At 39.1% G+C, this 19,835-nt stretch overlaps 1 protein-coding gene across 1 annotated transcript; it reads right to left on the bottom strand.

Annotated features, from left to right (window-relative positions):
• Nucleotides 1-279: 279 nt before the first annotated feature.
• LOC146308439 (calsenilin-like) lies at nt 280-19,339 on the bottom strand. Its single transcript, XM_084746526.1, has 10 exons — nt 19,221-19,339; nt 19,017-19,107; nt 13,950-14,124; nt 3,831-3,955; nt 1,829-1,898; nt 1,449-1,519; nt 1,253-1,360; nt 1,059-1,163; nt 925-987; nt 280-829 (listed from the first exon to the last, which is right to left on the bottom strand). The coding sequence occupies exons 2-10, from the start codon at nt 19,020-19,022 to the stop codon at nt 782-784; spliced, it is 771 nt and encodes a 256-aa protein (XP_084602652.1). The 5' UTR covers nt 19,023-19,107; nt 19,221-19,339; the 3' UTR covers nt 280-781.
• Between the last annotated feature and the right edge of the window lie 496 nt (nt 19,340-19,835).

Here is a 19,835-nt window from a genome sequence, read left to right as displayed (position 1 = left end):
TTTCTAAAAGGTTTTGTTGATCCCGCTGTTTTATCTATTACAAAGATACTGTACAGCAACAATAAATGCCTGTTCTGAGTTTCTCACGCCACAGAAACTTGTTATTAACCCCCCAGCAAAATGTGCATGTTGAGCAGTTTGATTGGACATGTCCAGATAGGTTTGAGCAACCAGAGCCAGAGGACGGTTGTATTATTCTAACAAATAAATATATAATACACTTTAGGCTTACTATGATTCATGAGATTATGATATTTGAAAAGAAGCTATTCAGTGGAGTTATCATTAAGTGAAGGTATTTATTTATTCCAGCAGGTTTTGGGTCAACATGACAATGACTGGGCATCACATTTACACAAAAATCTGAAGAACTTAGAAACAGATTTTTTTTCTTTACAGTATAATACAAAGTATTCTCATTCGCCCAATTTTCAAAACCCAAGGTGGTTTGCATCACATGCTGTTAAGTGTTGGGCAAGCACTCATGCTTATCCGGCAACAATGATGTTTTTTTCACATTTCCTTCGTGTGCTAAATTAAAACTGTCATGCAAAGAAACATTTCTTCTTCAAGTGAGTTGGTGAATTCTGCACATTTCTGTGTGTGCATAGAACAGCTTGACAGGAAAAGCAAATAGTGTTTGCCAGTTTGTTTTGAAATGTGTCAAATGTGTTGCATGACCCAGTTTTTCCTTCTCAGGATGACTGAAGTTATTCCAGGCCCAGAGGCTTGTAGCTGGAAGCACTGTACGAAATTACTGACCCACGTCCCTCTACAGAAACTAGATGACGTTCTCAAAGAGCTGCATGGAAGCCATTATATTTTCATCCTGTTGTAAAAAAAAAGAAGACAGATTCAAGAGAAAATGTGTTATTTGTTGACAAAGCTGCATGAACAAAACTGTCTGTTTGTTGTTAACTTTACCTTTTGGCAGGTTTCTATGAATTCATCAATGGTCACCACTCCGTCTCTGTTCCGATCCATTTTCTGAAAAATGTCAGACACGTAAAGGATGCAGTCATATACTGCACATTCAGAGTGTAGCACAGATAACATACCTGGAAGAATCTCTCCACATGCTCATAGGGGGAATCATCTCGTACACTTGGTAAGGTATACCTGCCCATCATGTCATAAATGGAGGTCATTATTGCCATCATTTCCTGTGGGAAACCACAGACACATGTAGCACATCTACAGAAACATCACCGCAGCAGATTTTGGTATGTTTTCTCTTGTATGTTGAATGTACCTCCTTAGTAATGTAGCCATCTTTGTTGATGTCGTACAGGTTGAACGCCCATCGCAGTTTCTCGGTAACAGAGCCTCTAAGCAACACAGACAATCCTATCACAAAGTCCTGTAAAAGCAAGATGCAGTTTAACTAGGTTAACTATCTTACGTGGCAACAGGATACAAGCTTATCGGCAAACAATCAGTGAACTCACCTCAAATCGGATGGAGCCACTTCTGTCCATGTCAAATGCATTGAACAAGAAATGTGCATATGTGGTTGCATCTGTGAATTAATAATTAATATGCATGACTTTGTTCAACCTTGTTCAATTGCCACACATTTTTAACTTTATTTATTTTATACTGCAAATCATGAGTAACTGCTTGTCCTACAACATTTAACACATTTTTTCCCATTATTCTTTCTGTCAGTTGAAGATGAAATATTAGTTTTTGATGAGGCGTGTTCAGACATTTTGAAATCAACTGTTGACTCCAAACAGTAGCAACATTTACAAGGAAACAATATCAACCTCAGCCAGTGAGGGCAGTCTGCTCATATGATGCTAGTGACATTAGTAACATACTTTACCTCCTTGAGGGAAGAACTGTGAATAAATGGTCTTAAAAGTCTCCTCATCCACGAGCCCACTAGGACACTCCTGTTGAAAGAGAAACATGAACATGAATATTTACATTTATTGCTTATGTTATTATAAGAAGTGTTGAGATCAGCTGCACTTTCTGCAACAGCTCTACTGTCAGTCATTTTTCAGCTCGGGACTAGCATGCTGCCATCACCTTAAATCATGCTTATCATTCAGATTTGTTATGTTGATATGAAAAAAGAAAAAAAAAAAACAGGAGATAGGGCGATGCACCAAATTCTGACCTTAGAAATACATTCATAAATAAATAAAAGTAGAGCAATGCATGAATTAAAATGTAATGGGGTAAAAGTAATGATGAATTATTATGCATGAGTATGAAGTATGTTGCATTTAAACTACTATGACAAGTACAACCTCTCAAAAAAGTTAGAGTACATGTAACAGAGGAAATTTAACTCCATGCCTGCTCATCACCCATTTGATGAGCCCACTTTTTGTTAAATACCATAATTTGAAAATTTGTGTTACTGACATCCTCTCTTTGCTGGCTGCATTGCATGTATGTGGCCACTAGAGGTCACCAAGAGCAGGATATTACAAGCTTCATTATCATCAGCTGAATTTTGAGTGAGGCCTTTTATGCTGAAAAATAATATCCTCAAAATGCAGTTACAGTACCCCAAAGCTGTAAAGTAATGAAAAGGTTAATGACCTGTGTGTACAAGCTCTAACGTTCTGTGCTGATTGAAGCCAACAGAGGATGTTACAGAGGAAGATGAAAGTGATGCAAAGATAAGGAAACACCAGTAACAATACAACAAGGAACAGAAGAAAAAAAAAAAAAAACAAGTGAGAGAATTTTAGATTTTGAAAACTAAAATCAATTTAAATGGCCTGTTTTCCAGCAACGTCACTTAGCAGAGCAGTCTAGCACCAGGAACACTGTGAACAAATATCACAGGCCAAACAGGTGAGTCACAGGCAATATGTTTAGTCCCTCAGGTTGCCAGCTCATTGTAGGTAGGTTATAGGTTTCCAGTACATTAAAAAAAACTGACTTTACTGACAACTGCAATGAGCTGACTTGTTATAGCAAGGAAAGCTCAGGTGGAACTAACAACATTAGTGATGCCTCTGCATTTCCTGCTACGACAAGTCAAAATGTCCTCACTGAAACAGGTCTATTTGGTTATTTAAAGGCACCCTGTGGATTTTTCATTACAGTGTTGTTTACACAGCTGAGCATCTGCCACCACAACTCATTATGGGTATTATTAACGCCTAAGAAACCTCAGCAGGCTTTTTGTTTAAGTCTGCTTTGTTTAGATCAGCTTGTGCTCTTCTACTCCTTCTTCTTCTTCCCTTTAATGGCACTTTACTACCTTTAATGGCATATCATAGTCACTAACTGCTGACATGCATTAACTGTCTCTGCAGTTCTCAAAACTATGTATCACATATCACATCTGTGCATGCGTTGGTAGAACCATCGGCATGTCTCGGGAGAACACAGCGGGCACGACCTCCTCAATATTCACAATACATGCATTTGTAAATGGTTAGATAGTGCTCATATCTGGGATATTTTGGCGAGGTCACATGTAAAAAAAAAAACACTGTTTTGAAGTGTGCTTCTGACTGCAAGTTTGGTGAGGGCTAAGGAAAGGTCTCACACATATTGTAACCGCTCAGACATACATGGAGTGTTCACACACACATATTCACTCTCTCTCTCTGTCACATTTTTGCTAACGGCTGGATTTCCATTAAAAAGAAAAAGAAAAGGCAGATAAAGTCGCCCTTTAACTGCTCAGTTTCAACTGCATCCCTAAGCCGTCGTTACTACTGCTAAAACTTCACTGATAATGCCTGATATAATGGCAACATGCAAAAATGAAAGCTGATATTTAAAGTCCAAACCACTTGACTGAGTTTGTGAACAGGATGGACATCTACCCCTGACTGTGCTGAGTGTTTTCATACATTTTTGAAGCCTCTGTAAAGCGACTGCAGCTCCTTCCTGGTGAACTGTGTCTGGGCCTGGAGCTGATCGAGGCCCTCGGGTTGGTGACGCACCATGGAGAGTTCAAGGTCGCTGTCACAGCTGTCTGTCAGCGGGAAACAGAGGAGACAACAGGGCGAGGGAGGGTGGGAAAGAGGGGGGAGGAAGAGAGGAGGAAGGGAAAAGCGGTAAGACAAGAAAGAAAGGAAAAAAAACTAAAGGAAGGGTCCGGGAGGAGTTGAAAATACTAGAAACAGAAATTTAAAATTACTGCACAAAACTCAAAATGCTCACCATCTTTACACAAATGAAATATAATTTTTAAAACAAATATGGAAAGGTTAGAGAAGGAAAGGTGAGACAAGGAAATGGGTGGGAGATAAAAAAAAAAAAAGTGGTGAGAGTACAGTATTAGATAAATGGATGAGACAGAAGGAAAGATGTAGGACTGTTTTTGATAGAGAAGTGGAAAAATAAGTTTTGAAAAAGCATTTTGAGAAGAAGGGAGGTTAGAGGCAGTAAGCAGGTATAGTGCATAGCACTGGTTCCCAACCTGGAGGTTCCAAAAACCACTAGAGGTCACCATAGCTTGTTGTGGTGATGTTATATTTTAATATTTAATATTTTTTTAATATATTTTTTATTTTTTTATTTGATTTTTTTTTTTTTTAATTTATATAGTAGGCCTATATTTCAGCATTTAATTTATTTATATGAAGAAACAAAATGAAATTGTTGTTTTTCAAGGTTGGATTACTATTTAAGATAAAAAGTTAAAAATAAAATCCCACAGGATAAGATCCTTCACTCTCAGCCTCATCCTGCATTAGAGAAGTAGAACAACTAAAGAGCAGAACAGAAGAATGATCGAGCATCAGAGAGAAGACAACACAGAATTTGTCAAAAAGAAATCTTCCGCATATGAATGAGTATTAACAATTGTTCCTAAAAATATTGGGAAAATGCATCTTCACAGGAAATATTCAGCTCAAAATTAATCCAAATAGCTCATTTTACACAAATGTTCTGCAGTTATTGTGGGTTAACTGTACAGTTTATCAGTTGTTCTGTCCTGTTACTGTTATGCATTATGAAATAATCATAAAATGTGTCACTTAGTCAGAGGTCCTCTATAAGGAAAAAGGTTGGGAACCACTCTGTAGGATAGTATAGGATAACTAGCAGGTAAGAGCAGTTTATTAAGGAAAAAAGACCTTCGTAATTGTGGACACTTTGGCTGTGTCTGGAAATAACTCCCTCTTTCACTCATCCCCTGTCCCCTACATAATGAAAACACAATAATTTAATTTCTAATAAGGAATAAATTGAGATTTCAGTATCATTATCACCGAACTTTAGTACAGTTTTACCAAAAATATTGTTCTAACCACAATTCTTTGCTTAAAAAAGGGACAGTTTTTAAATCACTATCATTATTATTATTATACACTCACCGACCACCTTTTTAGGTACACCTGTTTAACTGCTTGTTAACACAAATATCTTATCAGCCAATCATATGGCAGCAACTCAAAACATTTTGGCATGTGGACATGGTCGAGACGACCTGCTGAAGTTCAACCCAAGCATCAGAATGTGGAAGAAAGGTGATTTAAGTGACTTTGAATGTGGCATGGTTGTTGGTGCCAGACTGGCTGGTCCGAATATTTCAGAAACTGCTGATCTACTGGGATTTTCACACACAAACATCTCTAGGGTTTACAAAGAATGATCCGAAAAGGAGAAAATATCCAGTGAGCCGCAGTTCTCTGGCCGGAAATTCCTTGTTGATGCCAGAGGTCAGAGTAAAATGGCCAGACTGGTTTGAGATGATAGAAAGGCAACAGTAACTCAAATAACCAGTCGTTACAACCAAGGTATGCAGAAGATCGTCTCTGAACGCACAACATGTCAAACCTTGAAGCAGATGGGTTACAGCAGCAGACCACACCGGGTGCCACTCCTGTCTGCTAAGAACAGGAAACTGAGGCTACAGTTCACACGGGCTCAACAAAATTGGGCCAGTGGAAGGCTGGTCTGATGAGTCTCGATTTCTGCTGCGACTTTCAGATGGTAGGGTGACAATTTAGTGTAAACAACATGAAAGCATGGATCCATCCTGTATCAACGGTTCACAGGATATTTTCTTGTCACACTTTCGGCCCCGTAGTACCAACTGAGCATCGTTCAAACACTACAGTCTACTGGAGTATTGTTGCTGACCATGTCCATCCCTTCATGACCACAGTGTACCCGTCTTCTGATGGCTACTTCCAGCAGGATAATCCACCATGTCACGAAGCTCAAATCATCTCAAACTGGTTTCCTGACTCCAATGGCCTCCACAGTCACCAGATCTCAATCCAATAGAGCACCTTCGGGATGTGGTGGAACAGGAGAGTCGCATCATGGATGTGCAGCCGACAAACCTGCAGCAACTGTGTGACGCTATCATGTCAATATGGACCAAAATCTGAGGAATGTTTCCAGTTCCTTGTTGAATCTATGCCATGAAGAATTAAGGCAGTTTTGGAGGCACAAGGGGGTCCGATCAGGTATTAGCACGGTGTACCTAATGAAGCGGCTGGTGAGTGCACATTTCATCTTAACTAAGAGAAAGTAAACATACATGGTAGCAAATAGGGAGTGATTTTAGACACAGTCCTTCCCTTGTAAAAATCACAGGTGTCACTAATTAACATTGATGAAGTTTCATTTTGTTGTAGCAGTGAGTCAGTGTACATGACATAGCATGTCATACCAGAAACATCTCAGGTGTATTAATGATGCTTCTATTGTACATGCTGGTTCACTGTCACTGTTACTGGGACACTTAATGAAGCTGTGCCCTAATTACTGTTATTAAGCCCACCTGTGTTTGTTCCTGCTCTGAAAAGTCAAAATGTCTGCTGTGTAACTAAACCATTAATCTCATTCGTGACACCTGCGTTTGACAAGTCTTCAAGGGTTACTCCATCAGCGGAAGGGACAAAACTGTTCAACTTTAGTTCAATAAAAAATTAAAGGCAAGAAGTTCTTCAGAGATGGCAGGGATGAAACTAAAGAATAACGCTCAGAGGATCATCACTGCAGATACTCACCATCTTTACAAGAATAAAACACAAATGGGAGTGAAGAGAGTGAGGAAAGGTGAAGAAGAGAGACACAGACTTGTTAAAATATTTCACAGTGAACACACTATTAAAGCACAGATTCACATTTGAACATGCCAATATATGCACTGAAAGCAGGAGCGAAAGAAAATATTGATATACTTGTTTGTGATATTGTGATGTTATGTTTTGTGGCAAAAACACTATTGATTTTTAGAAATGTGGCAGTGTTGTAATCAGTCTTCAGCCATTGACTCTTACACCCTAATGTAACAACATTAAGTGAGAAAACAGAAAAAGGTAAATACATATTGTTCCTTTGCACAGGTACAAGAAGTAGTACTATGATGTTTCACGTTACAGGGACTGTGATAAATTCAGACAGATGTTCCTACTGATCTGACTGCATAAACCTTTTACTTAGATTATATTCATATGGCAGTATGTTCTTAATACTAAAATTAAATTTAAAATAATTGTAATATATCACAGTTTTGCAACATATCACAATATATTGAACTTTAACCCCTGTATTGTGACACATATCACTTTGCCAGGTTCTGCCAGAAACTAAAAGCGTTTTGTTTGCTGTTCACAGCCAGTATGAACAGGATGAACAATAATATTACTTATTGTCTATGGAAATATATGAATGCTGTTTCATTCATTCATTCAACCTTTATTTATACTGAAGAGATCACTGAGGGGCAACACTCATCCACAGTGACAAGTAAGGAAACAAAGAAAAAGGATTAAAATTAATAAAATATAAAAAAAAAAAAATAGTTATATTAAAATTGTGCAAGACAGTCTACCATAAAACACTGAAAGAAATAGCTGAGAAAACTCAAAATTTCAAAGCAACTGTCTTCACTGAAGTTTTGAATTTTAAATCAGACTAAAACTCTTAAAGGTGGAGTCAGTAAGATTAATCCAATGCTGTTTGTAAATGCAGCAGGACGTCAGAGGCCAGTGTTTATGGTTGGTGAAACGTCCCGAGTTTTAGAAACAAAAAAAGTAAAAAAAAATGTTGAGTAAATTCATTAAAGTAAAAGTGAATAATAGTCAATAATTTATATGTTTAGTTGCAGCCATTTAATTTTTAATTTTCAAGCAAGTATGGATAAATCGGGCTCACAGTTTACTATGAACAGTTTGTGAAATATGGAATTTTGGGGGGTTTCTAAAATGCAAAATAAAATTTGGGGGGGTTTCTAAAAATAGTTTCAGTTCATTTCAAAACAGCAACAAGAAGAGTTTAAGTTTGACCTAAAACTTAAAAATTTACTGAAGCCAGTTGCCATGACATTAGAGTTTTCTCAACTATTTACTTTTTTTTTTACGGTGAGTACAATTATTTAAAATAATTACAAGAAGAGGGAGTTTAAGGGTCTTGTTTCTAAATTGTCTCGATAAAAATGTGATCCTTTAATATTTTACAGACGGCTCATGTGACTGCGGTTCATTTTAGCTTTACTGTTACAGTCAACAGTTTAAATCAAATAACAAGAAGGTTGATAAGATTGTACAAGATTTTAACTTGCTCTTCGTGTCTTACCTTCCAGTGATAAGGGCTCCCAAATCCCAAACTGTTTGAGCACGATAATAAACAGTCCAATGACAACAACAATGGCAATTACTTCCATGCCATCCAATCCCATCATTTTGTTGCATTAGATGTCTCCTGTACAAAGATCTTCTTAAAAAACTTGTGTCATCACAAACATAATCTGCTGCCACTCATTTCCAGCCGGTACAGGCATCAGCTATTATATTCACTTAAATGAAACCTCTCACTTAAACCACTGACCAGTTAGGGGGGAAAAAGCTGATAGATTGACTGCAGAGCATCCTCCTTTCAGTAAACAGGTTCAAAGTCCATCATGTGCAAAGAAATCCCTTAATCCCTCAAGATCATCCAAAACTACCTCCGCTCGCAGACGATCCATCTCTGTTTATGCTCGCCGGCATTTAATGTCCTGCATGGCCAGTTCATTTTAGGATCTCTCCCACAACTCCCATCAACTCAGGTGCTCCACCCCCCTACTCACTCCATCCATCTCCTCTCACTCTGTCCTGGGCTGTGTGTGTGGTGAGGGTGAGGCTGTGGGGGAGGGGGGGGTTAGTACTGAAGGAATTCTTTACTAATAGTTGCTGATTGACAGCCTTTATTTGCTCAGTCATTTCAATGATGTAAAGCTGTAAAACCAAGCAGGCATTGATCCACATTCGCTGATGGCTGGGATATGAACAGCACTTAAAATGAAGGAGCCGGCCCTGCCCTGTGTGGCGCTGCTCACGTCTACTGGGTCATTCAGCAATATGCACGGTCAATAACTCAGAAAGATTCACTCAGAGCTGAAAAACATTGTGACCGCTGTGACTGTAAAAGCATTGTAGTTAAGAATAGTAAAGTTGTGAAGTGAAATACAGGACATCTGGGACATAAAGTTGACCTGCATCCCTCAGAGATCAGTTCTGCGGTGGTCCAAAAAGACTTTTTCACAAGTCTTTGTTGGCGAGACTTGAGTGAGTCTTTGCATGATTGTGCTGTACTGGAGGACGATGAGAGTAAAGAAGAATATGAGTATAGTTCACAACTGATGACTCTGCACAACATAATGGACTCAGTTTAAGTAGGAAAGGAGGGTGGAGAGGAAATCAATTGTTGAGAGCTAAAATATTGGTCTTAGGACAGGGAGAGAAAGCGGCCAGGCCAGAAATGCATTTGGATAGCTGGGGACGGTTTATGTAAATGGCCTTGTCCTTGATGTCTGAGTTAAACAGCTACTGAAATAACTAAGGGACTGGCCTGGGATAGTGCCACTCCAAAAATACCAAAGACATTCAATACTATGGCTGCAGCGCACCTTAGGAGCACTGTGACGGCTGCATGCCTTCATTCGAAATTTGTATTGTTTGTATTTGTTCTCCAACATGTGGTTTCAGAGTGAGATTGGATGTGATAGTCCAAGGACCATCAACTGGTGGCCCGCTGGCCACAACAGGCCCTGTAAAGCTTCCCATCTGACCCACAGAATGGTCCTGATGAAAGCATTTACGAACTGGGTGTCTGTGGTGAAAAACCCTGGGAAACTGCTGTATCAAATTACTGCTACTGTTGCAGCTTCACATTAAAAGCATTTAACTGGAGAAACACAGGCTAACCTTTACTATGAAGTGGTCAAAGGAAGTGCATTGCCTTTGTCAGTAATCTTTACCACTATCATTCAGCACGTAATGATGGAAAAAGGTCAGTACGTACCTGACTTATTTATGAAATGCACAATATGTAAAGTCTGCTGCTAATAATCTCTCTCACATTAAAAACAGTAATGAAAGATTGATGACATTGTGAGGTAGCCTGGGGTCATGGGAGTTGTTATCTTCAGTTTTAAACAACCACTACATGTGATGAAAATCTATCTGACGTGACTAAGGCAGAAATCATGTTCATGTTCATGTTCAATCAATTCATAATGTCATCAAACTAACGTCTTTTGCTATTGCTTTAAAATGAGGGAGACAATTAATTAATGAATAAATAAATAAACAGAAAATAAATTAATTATAAATAAAAAGGTAAGAAATAAAAAAAAATACAACATGGCAGAATTTACACAACGTTAATCATATATGATCTATGAATCCAAAAGCTCTTTCAGTTTGTCAGTAAAAGAGAGATATATATGCAATGTCCAACAGAGACTGTAGCCAGTGATTTCAGGACAGAGAATTAGGAGGCTGCCAATGAAGGGCTAACCTTTTTTTTTTTGCTGCTTTCAGACCAAGTCCAAGCATTCAATGAGATGGTAGACCTAGAGAGGAAGTATCATTCAACAGTGGCAGCTTAGGACAACATGGCAATTTAGTATCAAGGAAATTAGATGAGGTTGTGGATACCATTTTCCAAAAATGCACTACGCCTGGACAGATACAGACCCTGTATCTACATTTGGGCAGTGCTCGCTACTTCTTGGATTTTTGTAAGGATGGCTGAGCGTGAGCAACTGCAGGTAAATTAACCCACTAAAAATATGCTTAACTTTGCATTATATGGGTCAGTCAGAGTGTAAACTGTGTGATCAGAGTTGATAGACTGCTTCAGCCAGGTATCCTTTGAATATGAATGTCTGTTTTTGCAGTGTTTTTGACTTGTGCGTTAGTCCGACCTCACCAGACAGAAACACACTGATCCATTACACCAACATGCAAGATGCATGAGCTCATGTGGGAACTCTCTCCTGCCATAAAAATAATGCAGCATTATTATACTGTTTAATGCGCCCTAAGTGCTGAGCTATCCCTGTTCTTCTATTAAATACAGACCAGAGTGAGGTGGCTTAAGCATGCAGAGATGCAGACAGTGCAGCCATCAGTCTCACCGTCAGCTTTTAATGACTGCAGAGAGAGAGAGCCACATTACAACTCAGACCCTAAAGTCATCAATCAAAAAAAACTATCACGCAAGTTCCCGTCACACGATTAAACACCCTTAACTTTGCTCCCTCTCAGCCCTTTTCTTAGTTCAGCCTTTAAGCTCTTTCACTGACTTTTTTGGCAAGAAGTTGCTTTTCTGAAGAGGCCTCATACACACATCTTGAACTGCGTATCATTGAACTTTGAATTACACCATCAAACATGCACATTTCTAAATGGACAGCTACCCTAAATGTCATTTTATTGCAGTATTTCCACCATCTGTAGCCTATTCACTCTCTGTAATATTGTATGACAGTTAGTTTCACCTCACACACAGTTATCAAGGAGAAAAATATCCCTGCAGCAGCCACTATGACGATTTATTGTACATTTTGACCTCTGAAATACCCAGACGTTTTTCACAAAGTGACCAGTTCACAGAGGAATAGTTTCCTCTACTCACACCAAAACAGATAACAGCTCAAACATAATAACAAAGCAAAGAAACTTGACACAAATAGACAATATGTTGTGAGATAATCTCACGGCTATAAGAAGATATTCAAATAGGCCCTTTAAGACTGAAGAGTGAAGAAGAAGAAGTGGTGTGAGAGGCGGTCAAGAGAAATTGATCAGGCTGCTGTGGGCCAGACACAAATGTGATGTATACAGTATGATATACAGTATGATGTGGAAGAACTCACAAGGCAGAATGACATTTTACAGTAAGTGCTATCTGTATTAGAACAGATACATACTAATTCTAGCCAAACAAATATTTAAAAATCCTTGTTTTCAGCTTTCACACAATCTTACAGTCCAACATTGTCTGCTGATATCTGTCTATGATATCAGAAATATTTATTATTTGAAATTGTGTTATTCTCACTTTCATAATGTATAAATCATGTTGTGCATCACATCATGGAACCCAACATTTTTATATTATTAAACAGCAGTTCCACCCTTTTTCAGTATGATTTTTTTAAATGTTAGGAACTGACACAAAACTGCTTTATTAAAACAACAACAAAAAACAATCAGAAGAAAAACAACAGAGGCCTTTTCACATTGTCTTGCACATAGGAACGTGTGGAGGCCAACTAATAGCATGGAGGGCAGCCTATATGATAATGTATTGCATCTCCTTCACCGGAAGATCACCCATTAGTGCCCTGGATCATATTTTCTCCACTGGAAGGGCATCTTATAGGGCACTTTATCATGTGTTATCTACCACAGGAACATACAAGAGGACACTTTTGCCATGTTTTTTCCCACAAGGGGGCATTGGGGGAATGTTTTTGCATACGTTACAGCTGTACCTATGAGAGTGAGTGCAGACCACCTCTTACTGAATGGAGACAGTGGTGTAGGAGACATTCAGGTGCTATAATGCCCACAGACCAGTAGATGGTGATCTAGATGTTCTAAAGTGGAGGGGATTGATTAACAAATACTTCATATTTTAATATGCAATGAAGAGTCAAAGTCATTTCCTTGCTAATCTCCAAATTAAGGACTAGATACATTTTTAGATTTAAACTGTATATTATGACAGAACACCAGGACATTTGTTCTGTAACTGTTTTCATCAGTGTCCTGTCCGAGGCACATGACCATCTGTCTGCTGGCAGAGAGAGAAGTCAGCAATAAACGAGTGTGGATGACAACAGCAGGTCATTTCTGGAAACTGTCTGCTCATCACTGTGTTTGTTATCCAGCCTGGTTAACATGTCAGCGAGGAAAACAATCTAATAATTCAAAGAGACTGTTTCCACATTAGTTGAAATGAAAGAATTATGTGACGTTGCTTTGACAGATTGTATAAATTCCTGTCCTGTCTGTCAGGTGCATGTACATCATTGACTGTCTGCACTGTCTGCCCACACAGAAGGACAATGTCAATAATTTAGACAAAGAAAATGGGGGCATGTAAGGGGCAGTCAGTGGAAGGCAGTGTGACCTGCATCCTAAGAATGTGCTGCCTTTCCTTTTGTGATACATAAACATGATGAAAAGACGTGCAAACTTCATATTTTTTCATTTTCTTGTTGTTTAATTCCGTCATAAATTGAGCTATTTGAATTGTTAAGATTGAAACTAGTCCCTAAGATGTAATCATTCCTCATAATTTCTCAGGGGTGAGGTTGTGAGACAAAAATAACAGCAGGGGGTGAGGGGAAAGCAGTAAATAGGGAGGGACGGATGTGTGGAAGATCAAAGTTAATTTTATGCAGAAGAATCAGAGGTGAGAGTGAAACCAGCAGCCCACCATTCATTGACTGATTAGCTGCTGAAATAAAGTGACATTTGGTGAAGAGGGAGGTCTGTGTTATAAACACTGAACAGAGGCGAAGAAGGGTGAGACATATAGCAGATATATACTGTACTGTAGATGGGGCAGATGCTTTAAAATTCATGTATTCTGTAGTGCAGCAGATTGAAGGCCTGCCCTCCTGCTCTGTTCCCCCTGCTGTCACACACAATCATGCAGATACTAAAATATGCTGTGTTGTTGTTTTGGGTGTTACCCTGCTGCCGTGTTTGTCTTTGTGCCTGTACCTGGCCCTTGTTGCGTGGTGCTGGCGATAATCCACTTGACGAGACAACACTTCATCAGAGATTTACGGGACAGCCGTGGTCTCTGCCACTTGGAGCCCTCCGTCTGTCCACCTGGGTTTGGATCCTTGCCGTTGGCATCAGGCAGCAGACCGCCATCCACTGCCTTCTCATCCGCCTGAGGGAGACATAAAAAAGACAGAAGATGGACCTTATGTTGCTTCTGCACTTTTAAAAGTCCCCAACAGAGGGTTCACCTGTCCACAGCGGCAGGCACGGAGAGAAAACAAGCTCCCCTGCTTGGAGACAGAGACAAACAACCCAGGCGTAATTTCTTCCATTTCGTTCCACCAGACAATTTTGCCTGTAATGATCTCCAATAATTCATTGTCCAAACTGAAAAAGAGGCTTTAGATTCCTCTTTGATCTGTCTTTTGACTCCCAGCTGCATAGCTCCATGGATGGCAGACAATCAGTCCACCACTTAGGACTGAAATATCTCAACAATTATTTGATGGATCTCCAGGAAATTTGGTAGATGAATTGATGGTGCCCAGATAATGAAAGAGCCGCTGACTTTTCCTTGAGGTTCTTGTTTATGGTTTTCAGGGAAGCTTTGCGACAAATATTGGATGGATTGCTATGAAATATTTTGGTTTATGGCTGGATGCATATAGATCGACCTATGACCAATCAGAGCAACGAAACACGGTGTAGAGCTGAGTGACAGAGCAGAGTTATGCATGTGAAATTAACATTAGTGAATTTTCACCTCCTGTTCATTTCCAGTCTATTTGAATATAGGGACCAATAAAACCTTCACTTCCTGTGGCAAAGCAGATTTACATCTCTGCTTCGTCTGGAATTCACATCACATCACATTCACATTTTGCCTCAGTCTGTGATAGTCCCTTTCCTGCATTCATGTATGTGAAACTGAAAAGATTTGGGGTGAGAAACAGGCGATGCTGTAACAGAATCTTGATTCATATTTGATCAGCACTGCCTTGTTTGACAGTGTGGTCTGAGTTTTGCATCACAGATGTTCAGATCTGGACTGGTGAGGCTCAGTTATTGTATAACATCCTCCCTATATAAAACAAAAGGTTGTGATTGGCCTGACTTAATCCAGGATGGACCAATTACAACCAGACTTATCTACCAGGGCAAATGAAACATGAGCTTGCAGATTCGTCTGGTTCTTAGACTAGTTTACAGCCAAATATCTTCAAAACCAGTGAGATTCCCATCAGCCTCAGCTTTACTTTATCTCGAGTGCTAAGCAAATGTCAGCACGCTAACACACAAAACTAAGAGGGTAAACATTGTAAATATCATGCCTGCATGACAGCATGCTGATGTCAGCATTTAGATCAAAGCTCCACTGTGCTTAAATACAGCCTCACAGAGCCGCTGGCATGTCTGTAGACTCTTAATCTTGTTGTTGGTATATCTGATTCAAAAAGTTAATAATGTTGTTCATTTTTGCTGAGCCTCAAACAAAACATGCAGACAGAAACGCAAGAAAATGCATTTTACGGAGCCCTGGTGTCTCAGGGGTTTATGATGCTGACCATGTAATTGCAATGTCTCTGTTTCGAGTTCTGCTGGGGCATTTGTTACACATCATCTCTCTCTCTCTCCTTGTTTCCTGTCAGCTCTCTGCTGCTCTCTGTCTAATAAAGGCTGAAAACACCCCCAGTACTTAGAAAAAAGAAAATTTCTCTGCATTGCAACTTGGAGTCCTGCCTTAGAAGCCAATGGTGTCTCTCAATCCCTAAAAACTAGGTTTATGAACCGTTGTCTGGTAGAGGATGGAAGTTGCAGAAAACAGAAGGTCCTGAACACAGAAGACACTGAATCTAAGCACATTTTCCTCTGGTACAACTTCCCATAATTGCCATTTAGAAAGGACAAGTGAAACAATGATAAAGGTTTTTAATCACATGCTGGTATGACATGACAGTAGCTTTGGCACTGGAAAGCTGGATCTGCTTTCATAGCTTTGCATGGTGAAACTTAGGAGGCTCTTATGACAGCTGGACCAGCAGCAGGAGTTACATTCAAACATCCAGCCAACTGGTGAGTGTGGATGAACAGATCGATACCGCGGTAATCAATACTTCAATACTCAAAGGCTGCACATTTGATACCAGAATGTGTTGATTACACAGAACTATTTATATTTATCTGTCTGGAAGGCTCTGACTCTTTACAACTACATACATTTGTGTCAAGTATATTCTGACATTGCAGTTAGGAAAGGATCAGTTTACGTAGTTCTGTAAAATGATGGTCTTTTTTATGTATTATATAAATATTAAAGAAGTTTTAAATGTGTGAGCTTCCGGAAAAAGAGAGAAAAAAAAATCTAATATACTTGTAACATGAGCACTTATGAGAATAGGGACATGCAAGCTCTCACGTTTCCAGTTATTTGCACCATCACATAACATCTTCTCATCTCACACTGCATGCACATTCACTGTTTCTACAGTCGGATGAATATTTCAGTGATAATAAAGCTGTACATAAGTGAGATGGCGAATTTAAATAGCACAGCTGATGTAGGAATATTCCTCTTTGAATATTTTGTTCACTCATTCTCCATCTTTAGTGGACTATGTTTCACTCTTATCGCATAATATTCTGTTTTGCCCTCAGTTTTTTTTCTTTCTTCTTCAGATTTTTCTTCTTCCTTCCTTTTCTTATCTGGATCTTTAGAGCCTTAATGCTCTTGTCTGCCTTTACTTTGTCTCTGCAAAGTCTTCCCCTCGCTTGCAATAACAGGCTTTATGAATAAAACAGCTTTCTTTAAGAGGCTGTTGCGAATGTAATGTAAAGAGTTTGTAGAGAAAATAGACGGGGCTGCTATCTGGGGAGCTGTCTCCGTCCCCCTACTCCCCTATTTGAATATGAAGGGATGCCAAAGCTTACAGAGCATCGAGAGCGCCGCTCAATAATTCACACTCCTTAAAACTGCATCAATAAAAGATCACAGTTGGCTGCCATGTTGAGGTGAATGATGACAAGAGTAAAACACTAAGACGGATACTTGATGGATCAGCCAAAAGCATGATAGGCAGCTACTGTACACACACATACACAATCACACTGTATGCACCCATGCCAGATACACAATCACATTAAAAAACTAAAAAAATACCTGTACTGACTGTCTAAGGGTTAATCTGATAACATATCAGGCAAATTATAAAATATCAGCCATTGGTCATCTGTGACCCATCTAGCATTTCTCTGAGTCCAGGTTGAGAAACTGGAGAGACTAAAAGATGTGAAGAGCAGGTGATTTTGGTTCTTAACATCCAGAGCGCTGCATTATTAAAAGACCTGAAGCCATGTGTGCTGAGGAGTGAGCTGCTCCCCGTGATCATCTAAGTCATCGTGAACACCGTGGGTGACTGTCCTCCCCTGATCATCACATATGTTACCTTTGTGAGCACACACACACACACACTAAAACAAAGAGACTACCTGATAACTGCCAAAATCGTGTCTTTCTTCCAGCCCACTTGAAAAAAAAAAACAACACAGCTGCTGGTGGATATTTCAATGAAATGATAAACCTTGTGTAGTTTACCTGCTTTGGATCTCTTCAAAGCTAAAATCCTGCTGCCTGCACAGCTCAGTACAACTCTTTACTATAATTACTAGAAAGACTACACCCAAAATTCACGTAAGTGACATCACAACTTTCTCTCTCCAAAAGCTGAAAAACAGCTGCTGCAGTTATGATGCCTGTGTGTTTTCATACCAGGATGCAATGACACAAACAACGGGTTTTTTCTTGTTCTTTTGCATCCTGGAAGATAAAAGGACCAGGAGCCACTGGATAAAACACTTAAAGTAAGACAACGTTAAACAGACAGCAATGTAAGATATAGTTCACTGAGTGATTCCACACTAAACTACAACAGTGACTGTCTTAACATGTGAAATTATGCTTTAAGTGGACAAACATCATATGTGCAATTCAATTCCGATCCAAAAAATTATTTGTCCATCACTGCTAACTACTGTTTATACTTTTTCCGAAATAAAGTCACACCCAAACTCAAAGCTCTTATGCCACTTTGAATTGGTCTTTAATACCCTTGATGAAAATGGCTAGTTTTTTTTGGATATGAAGGGGTAGTTTAAATTGTTCGTGGGCTGGAGGGAGGGGATCAGGGACCTGCACTTTTAGACCTCTGCAGTAGGTCTACAAGTTTTATTTCATTCGCCACTGCCTAGCAAACCCACTCATGAACAACTCTCTTTTACAACATGAAACTGACAGGAAAAAAAAAAGAAGAAGTCCTGACAACAAATCTGTGCAACTTCAGCACCACGGACAGCAGCACAGATTTATCAATACACAGCACAGTTAGACTGCTGATATTTCTGCGCCATGGTCGGGGCCACAAATTCTAACTGACACAAACCTCAGTTTCTAACCCTATCCCTACTTTATAATTGATTTCACTATATTTCAGAGGGAAATGTGCATTTTACTCCACTACATTATTTGGCAGCTTTAATTATTTTGCAGGTCCAGAATTAGATACAAAACAAACAAAATTGATGAAAATAATATAATGCATTTTTAGAAATTTATGTACACAGCATTGAAATTCTTCATTTTTTTAAACTTTTGCAAAAGTAAAATGATAATAATTAAAGTAATATTATATTATCAATAATAGTAATAGTAGTAGTAGTAGTAGTAGTAGTAGTATTTTGATATTTTGTCTGTACTTTTATGTAAAATAAAATAATTTACTTTTAGCCAACCTGTAACTGAATATTTGTACATTAATGTATTCAGTATATATGTAAAGTACTTCTTCCACCACTGGAAATCACAATGCATGCCTCACTAAATTGCTTTTTCTCTGTAAAGGTCAGTTTAGTTTAAAGAGTTTCTGCTATAACTGGCACAGGTAGGCTGCACACTATAAACACATACAGGAGTATTAGCCTACCATAGTTAATCGTTCTGCATGCCAGTGTATTCCAGTAATAACAAAATATAAAATTATTGCACGTAGTGTCAAACGTTTATTGTACCTGCATTGCGTCTGGATTCAAATCGCGGTTTTGCAGAATAAATCGCTGCGCTCCTCCTCAGCTCCCGATCCTGAAGCGACTCCTGACTGATCTGCAGCAGCAGCAGAGAGACAAGAGAGAAAAGAGTGAAGGAGAGGAGGAGCAGAGCTGCTCACAGTCCTCAGCGGACTGAGACCGAGGAGAAACAGCTGCAGATTAACGAACCTGAAGAGTCAAGAGATCAGACAGTCTTCAGGAGAGTCGTGATCCTGTACAGAGGAGAGCCTGAGTTCTGCTGAAGCTGGTCCTCAACAAGTGAAGCAAAGGAGGCAAACAATTTATAGAGCGACCTGTGGATGAGGTTGCTTACATCGTGACAAATATTATTAAAAGAGGCAGACACGTTATAACCTGCTGTGATGGAGTGTGGGTCCAGCTCAGACAGGAGCTAACAGTCTGACTCTCTGAGGAAATTAAAAAGGATTCCTGTGTCTTTGATACACACTCACTCTTTCTTATAACTGTCTGCTTGGCTTTGTGTATGATCCTGCTTAGATATAATAATAATAATAATAATAATAAGAGCAGGTCAGGAGAATATTATTAGATTTACAGTCCTCCACATCAACAGACAGGACAATCTCGCAGACTGTAACATTTTCTCACTTTTATCTCTGAGTCACAGTTAGTTTTGGGGGAACAAACTGTGATGATTCACTTTCTTTCAGCTGAAAAATTCTGACACATTTCTCAGGTTAAAATGACAGCATGACAACATGTAAAGCTGTGTTTTTTGTTTGTTATAGAGAGGAACAAAAACATAATGTACTAGTCAGAGAA

This window comes from Lutjanus erythropterus, chromosome 20 (genome assembly GCF_056507025.1).
Source record: "Lutjanus erythropterus isolate fLutEry1 chromosome 20, fLutEry1.hap2, whole genome shotgun sequence".
Classification (NCBI taxonomy): Eukaryota; Metazoa; Chordata; class Actinopteri; order Lutjaniformes; family Lutjanidae; genus Lutjanus; species Lutjanus erythropterus.
This window is presented reverse-complemented; position numbering and strand designations above follow the sequence as displayed.

Coding starts and splice junctions, on each gene's coding strand:
- LOC146308439 (XM_084746526.1), bottom strand. Junction 1,164..1,252: donor ATGGCTACATTACTAAGGAG/GTACATTCAACA, acceptor GGTTTCCCACAG/GAAATGATGGCAATAATGAC. Junction 988..1,058: donor ATGTGGAGAGATTCTTCCAG/GTATGTTATCTG, acceptor GACATTTTTCAG/AAAATGGATCGGAACAGAGA.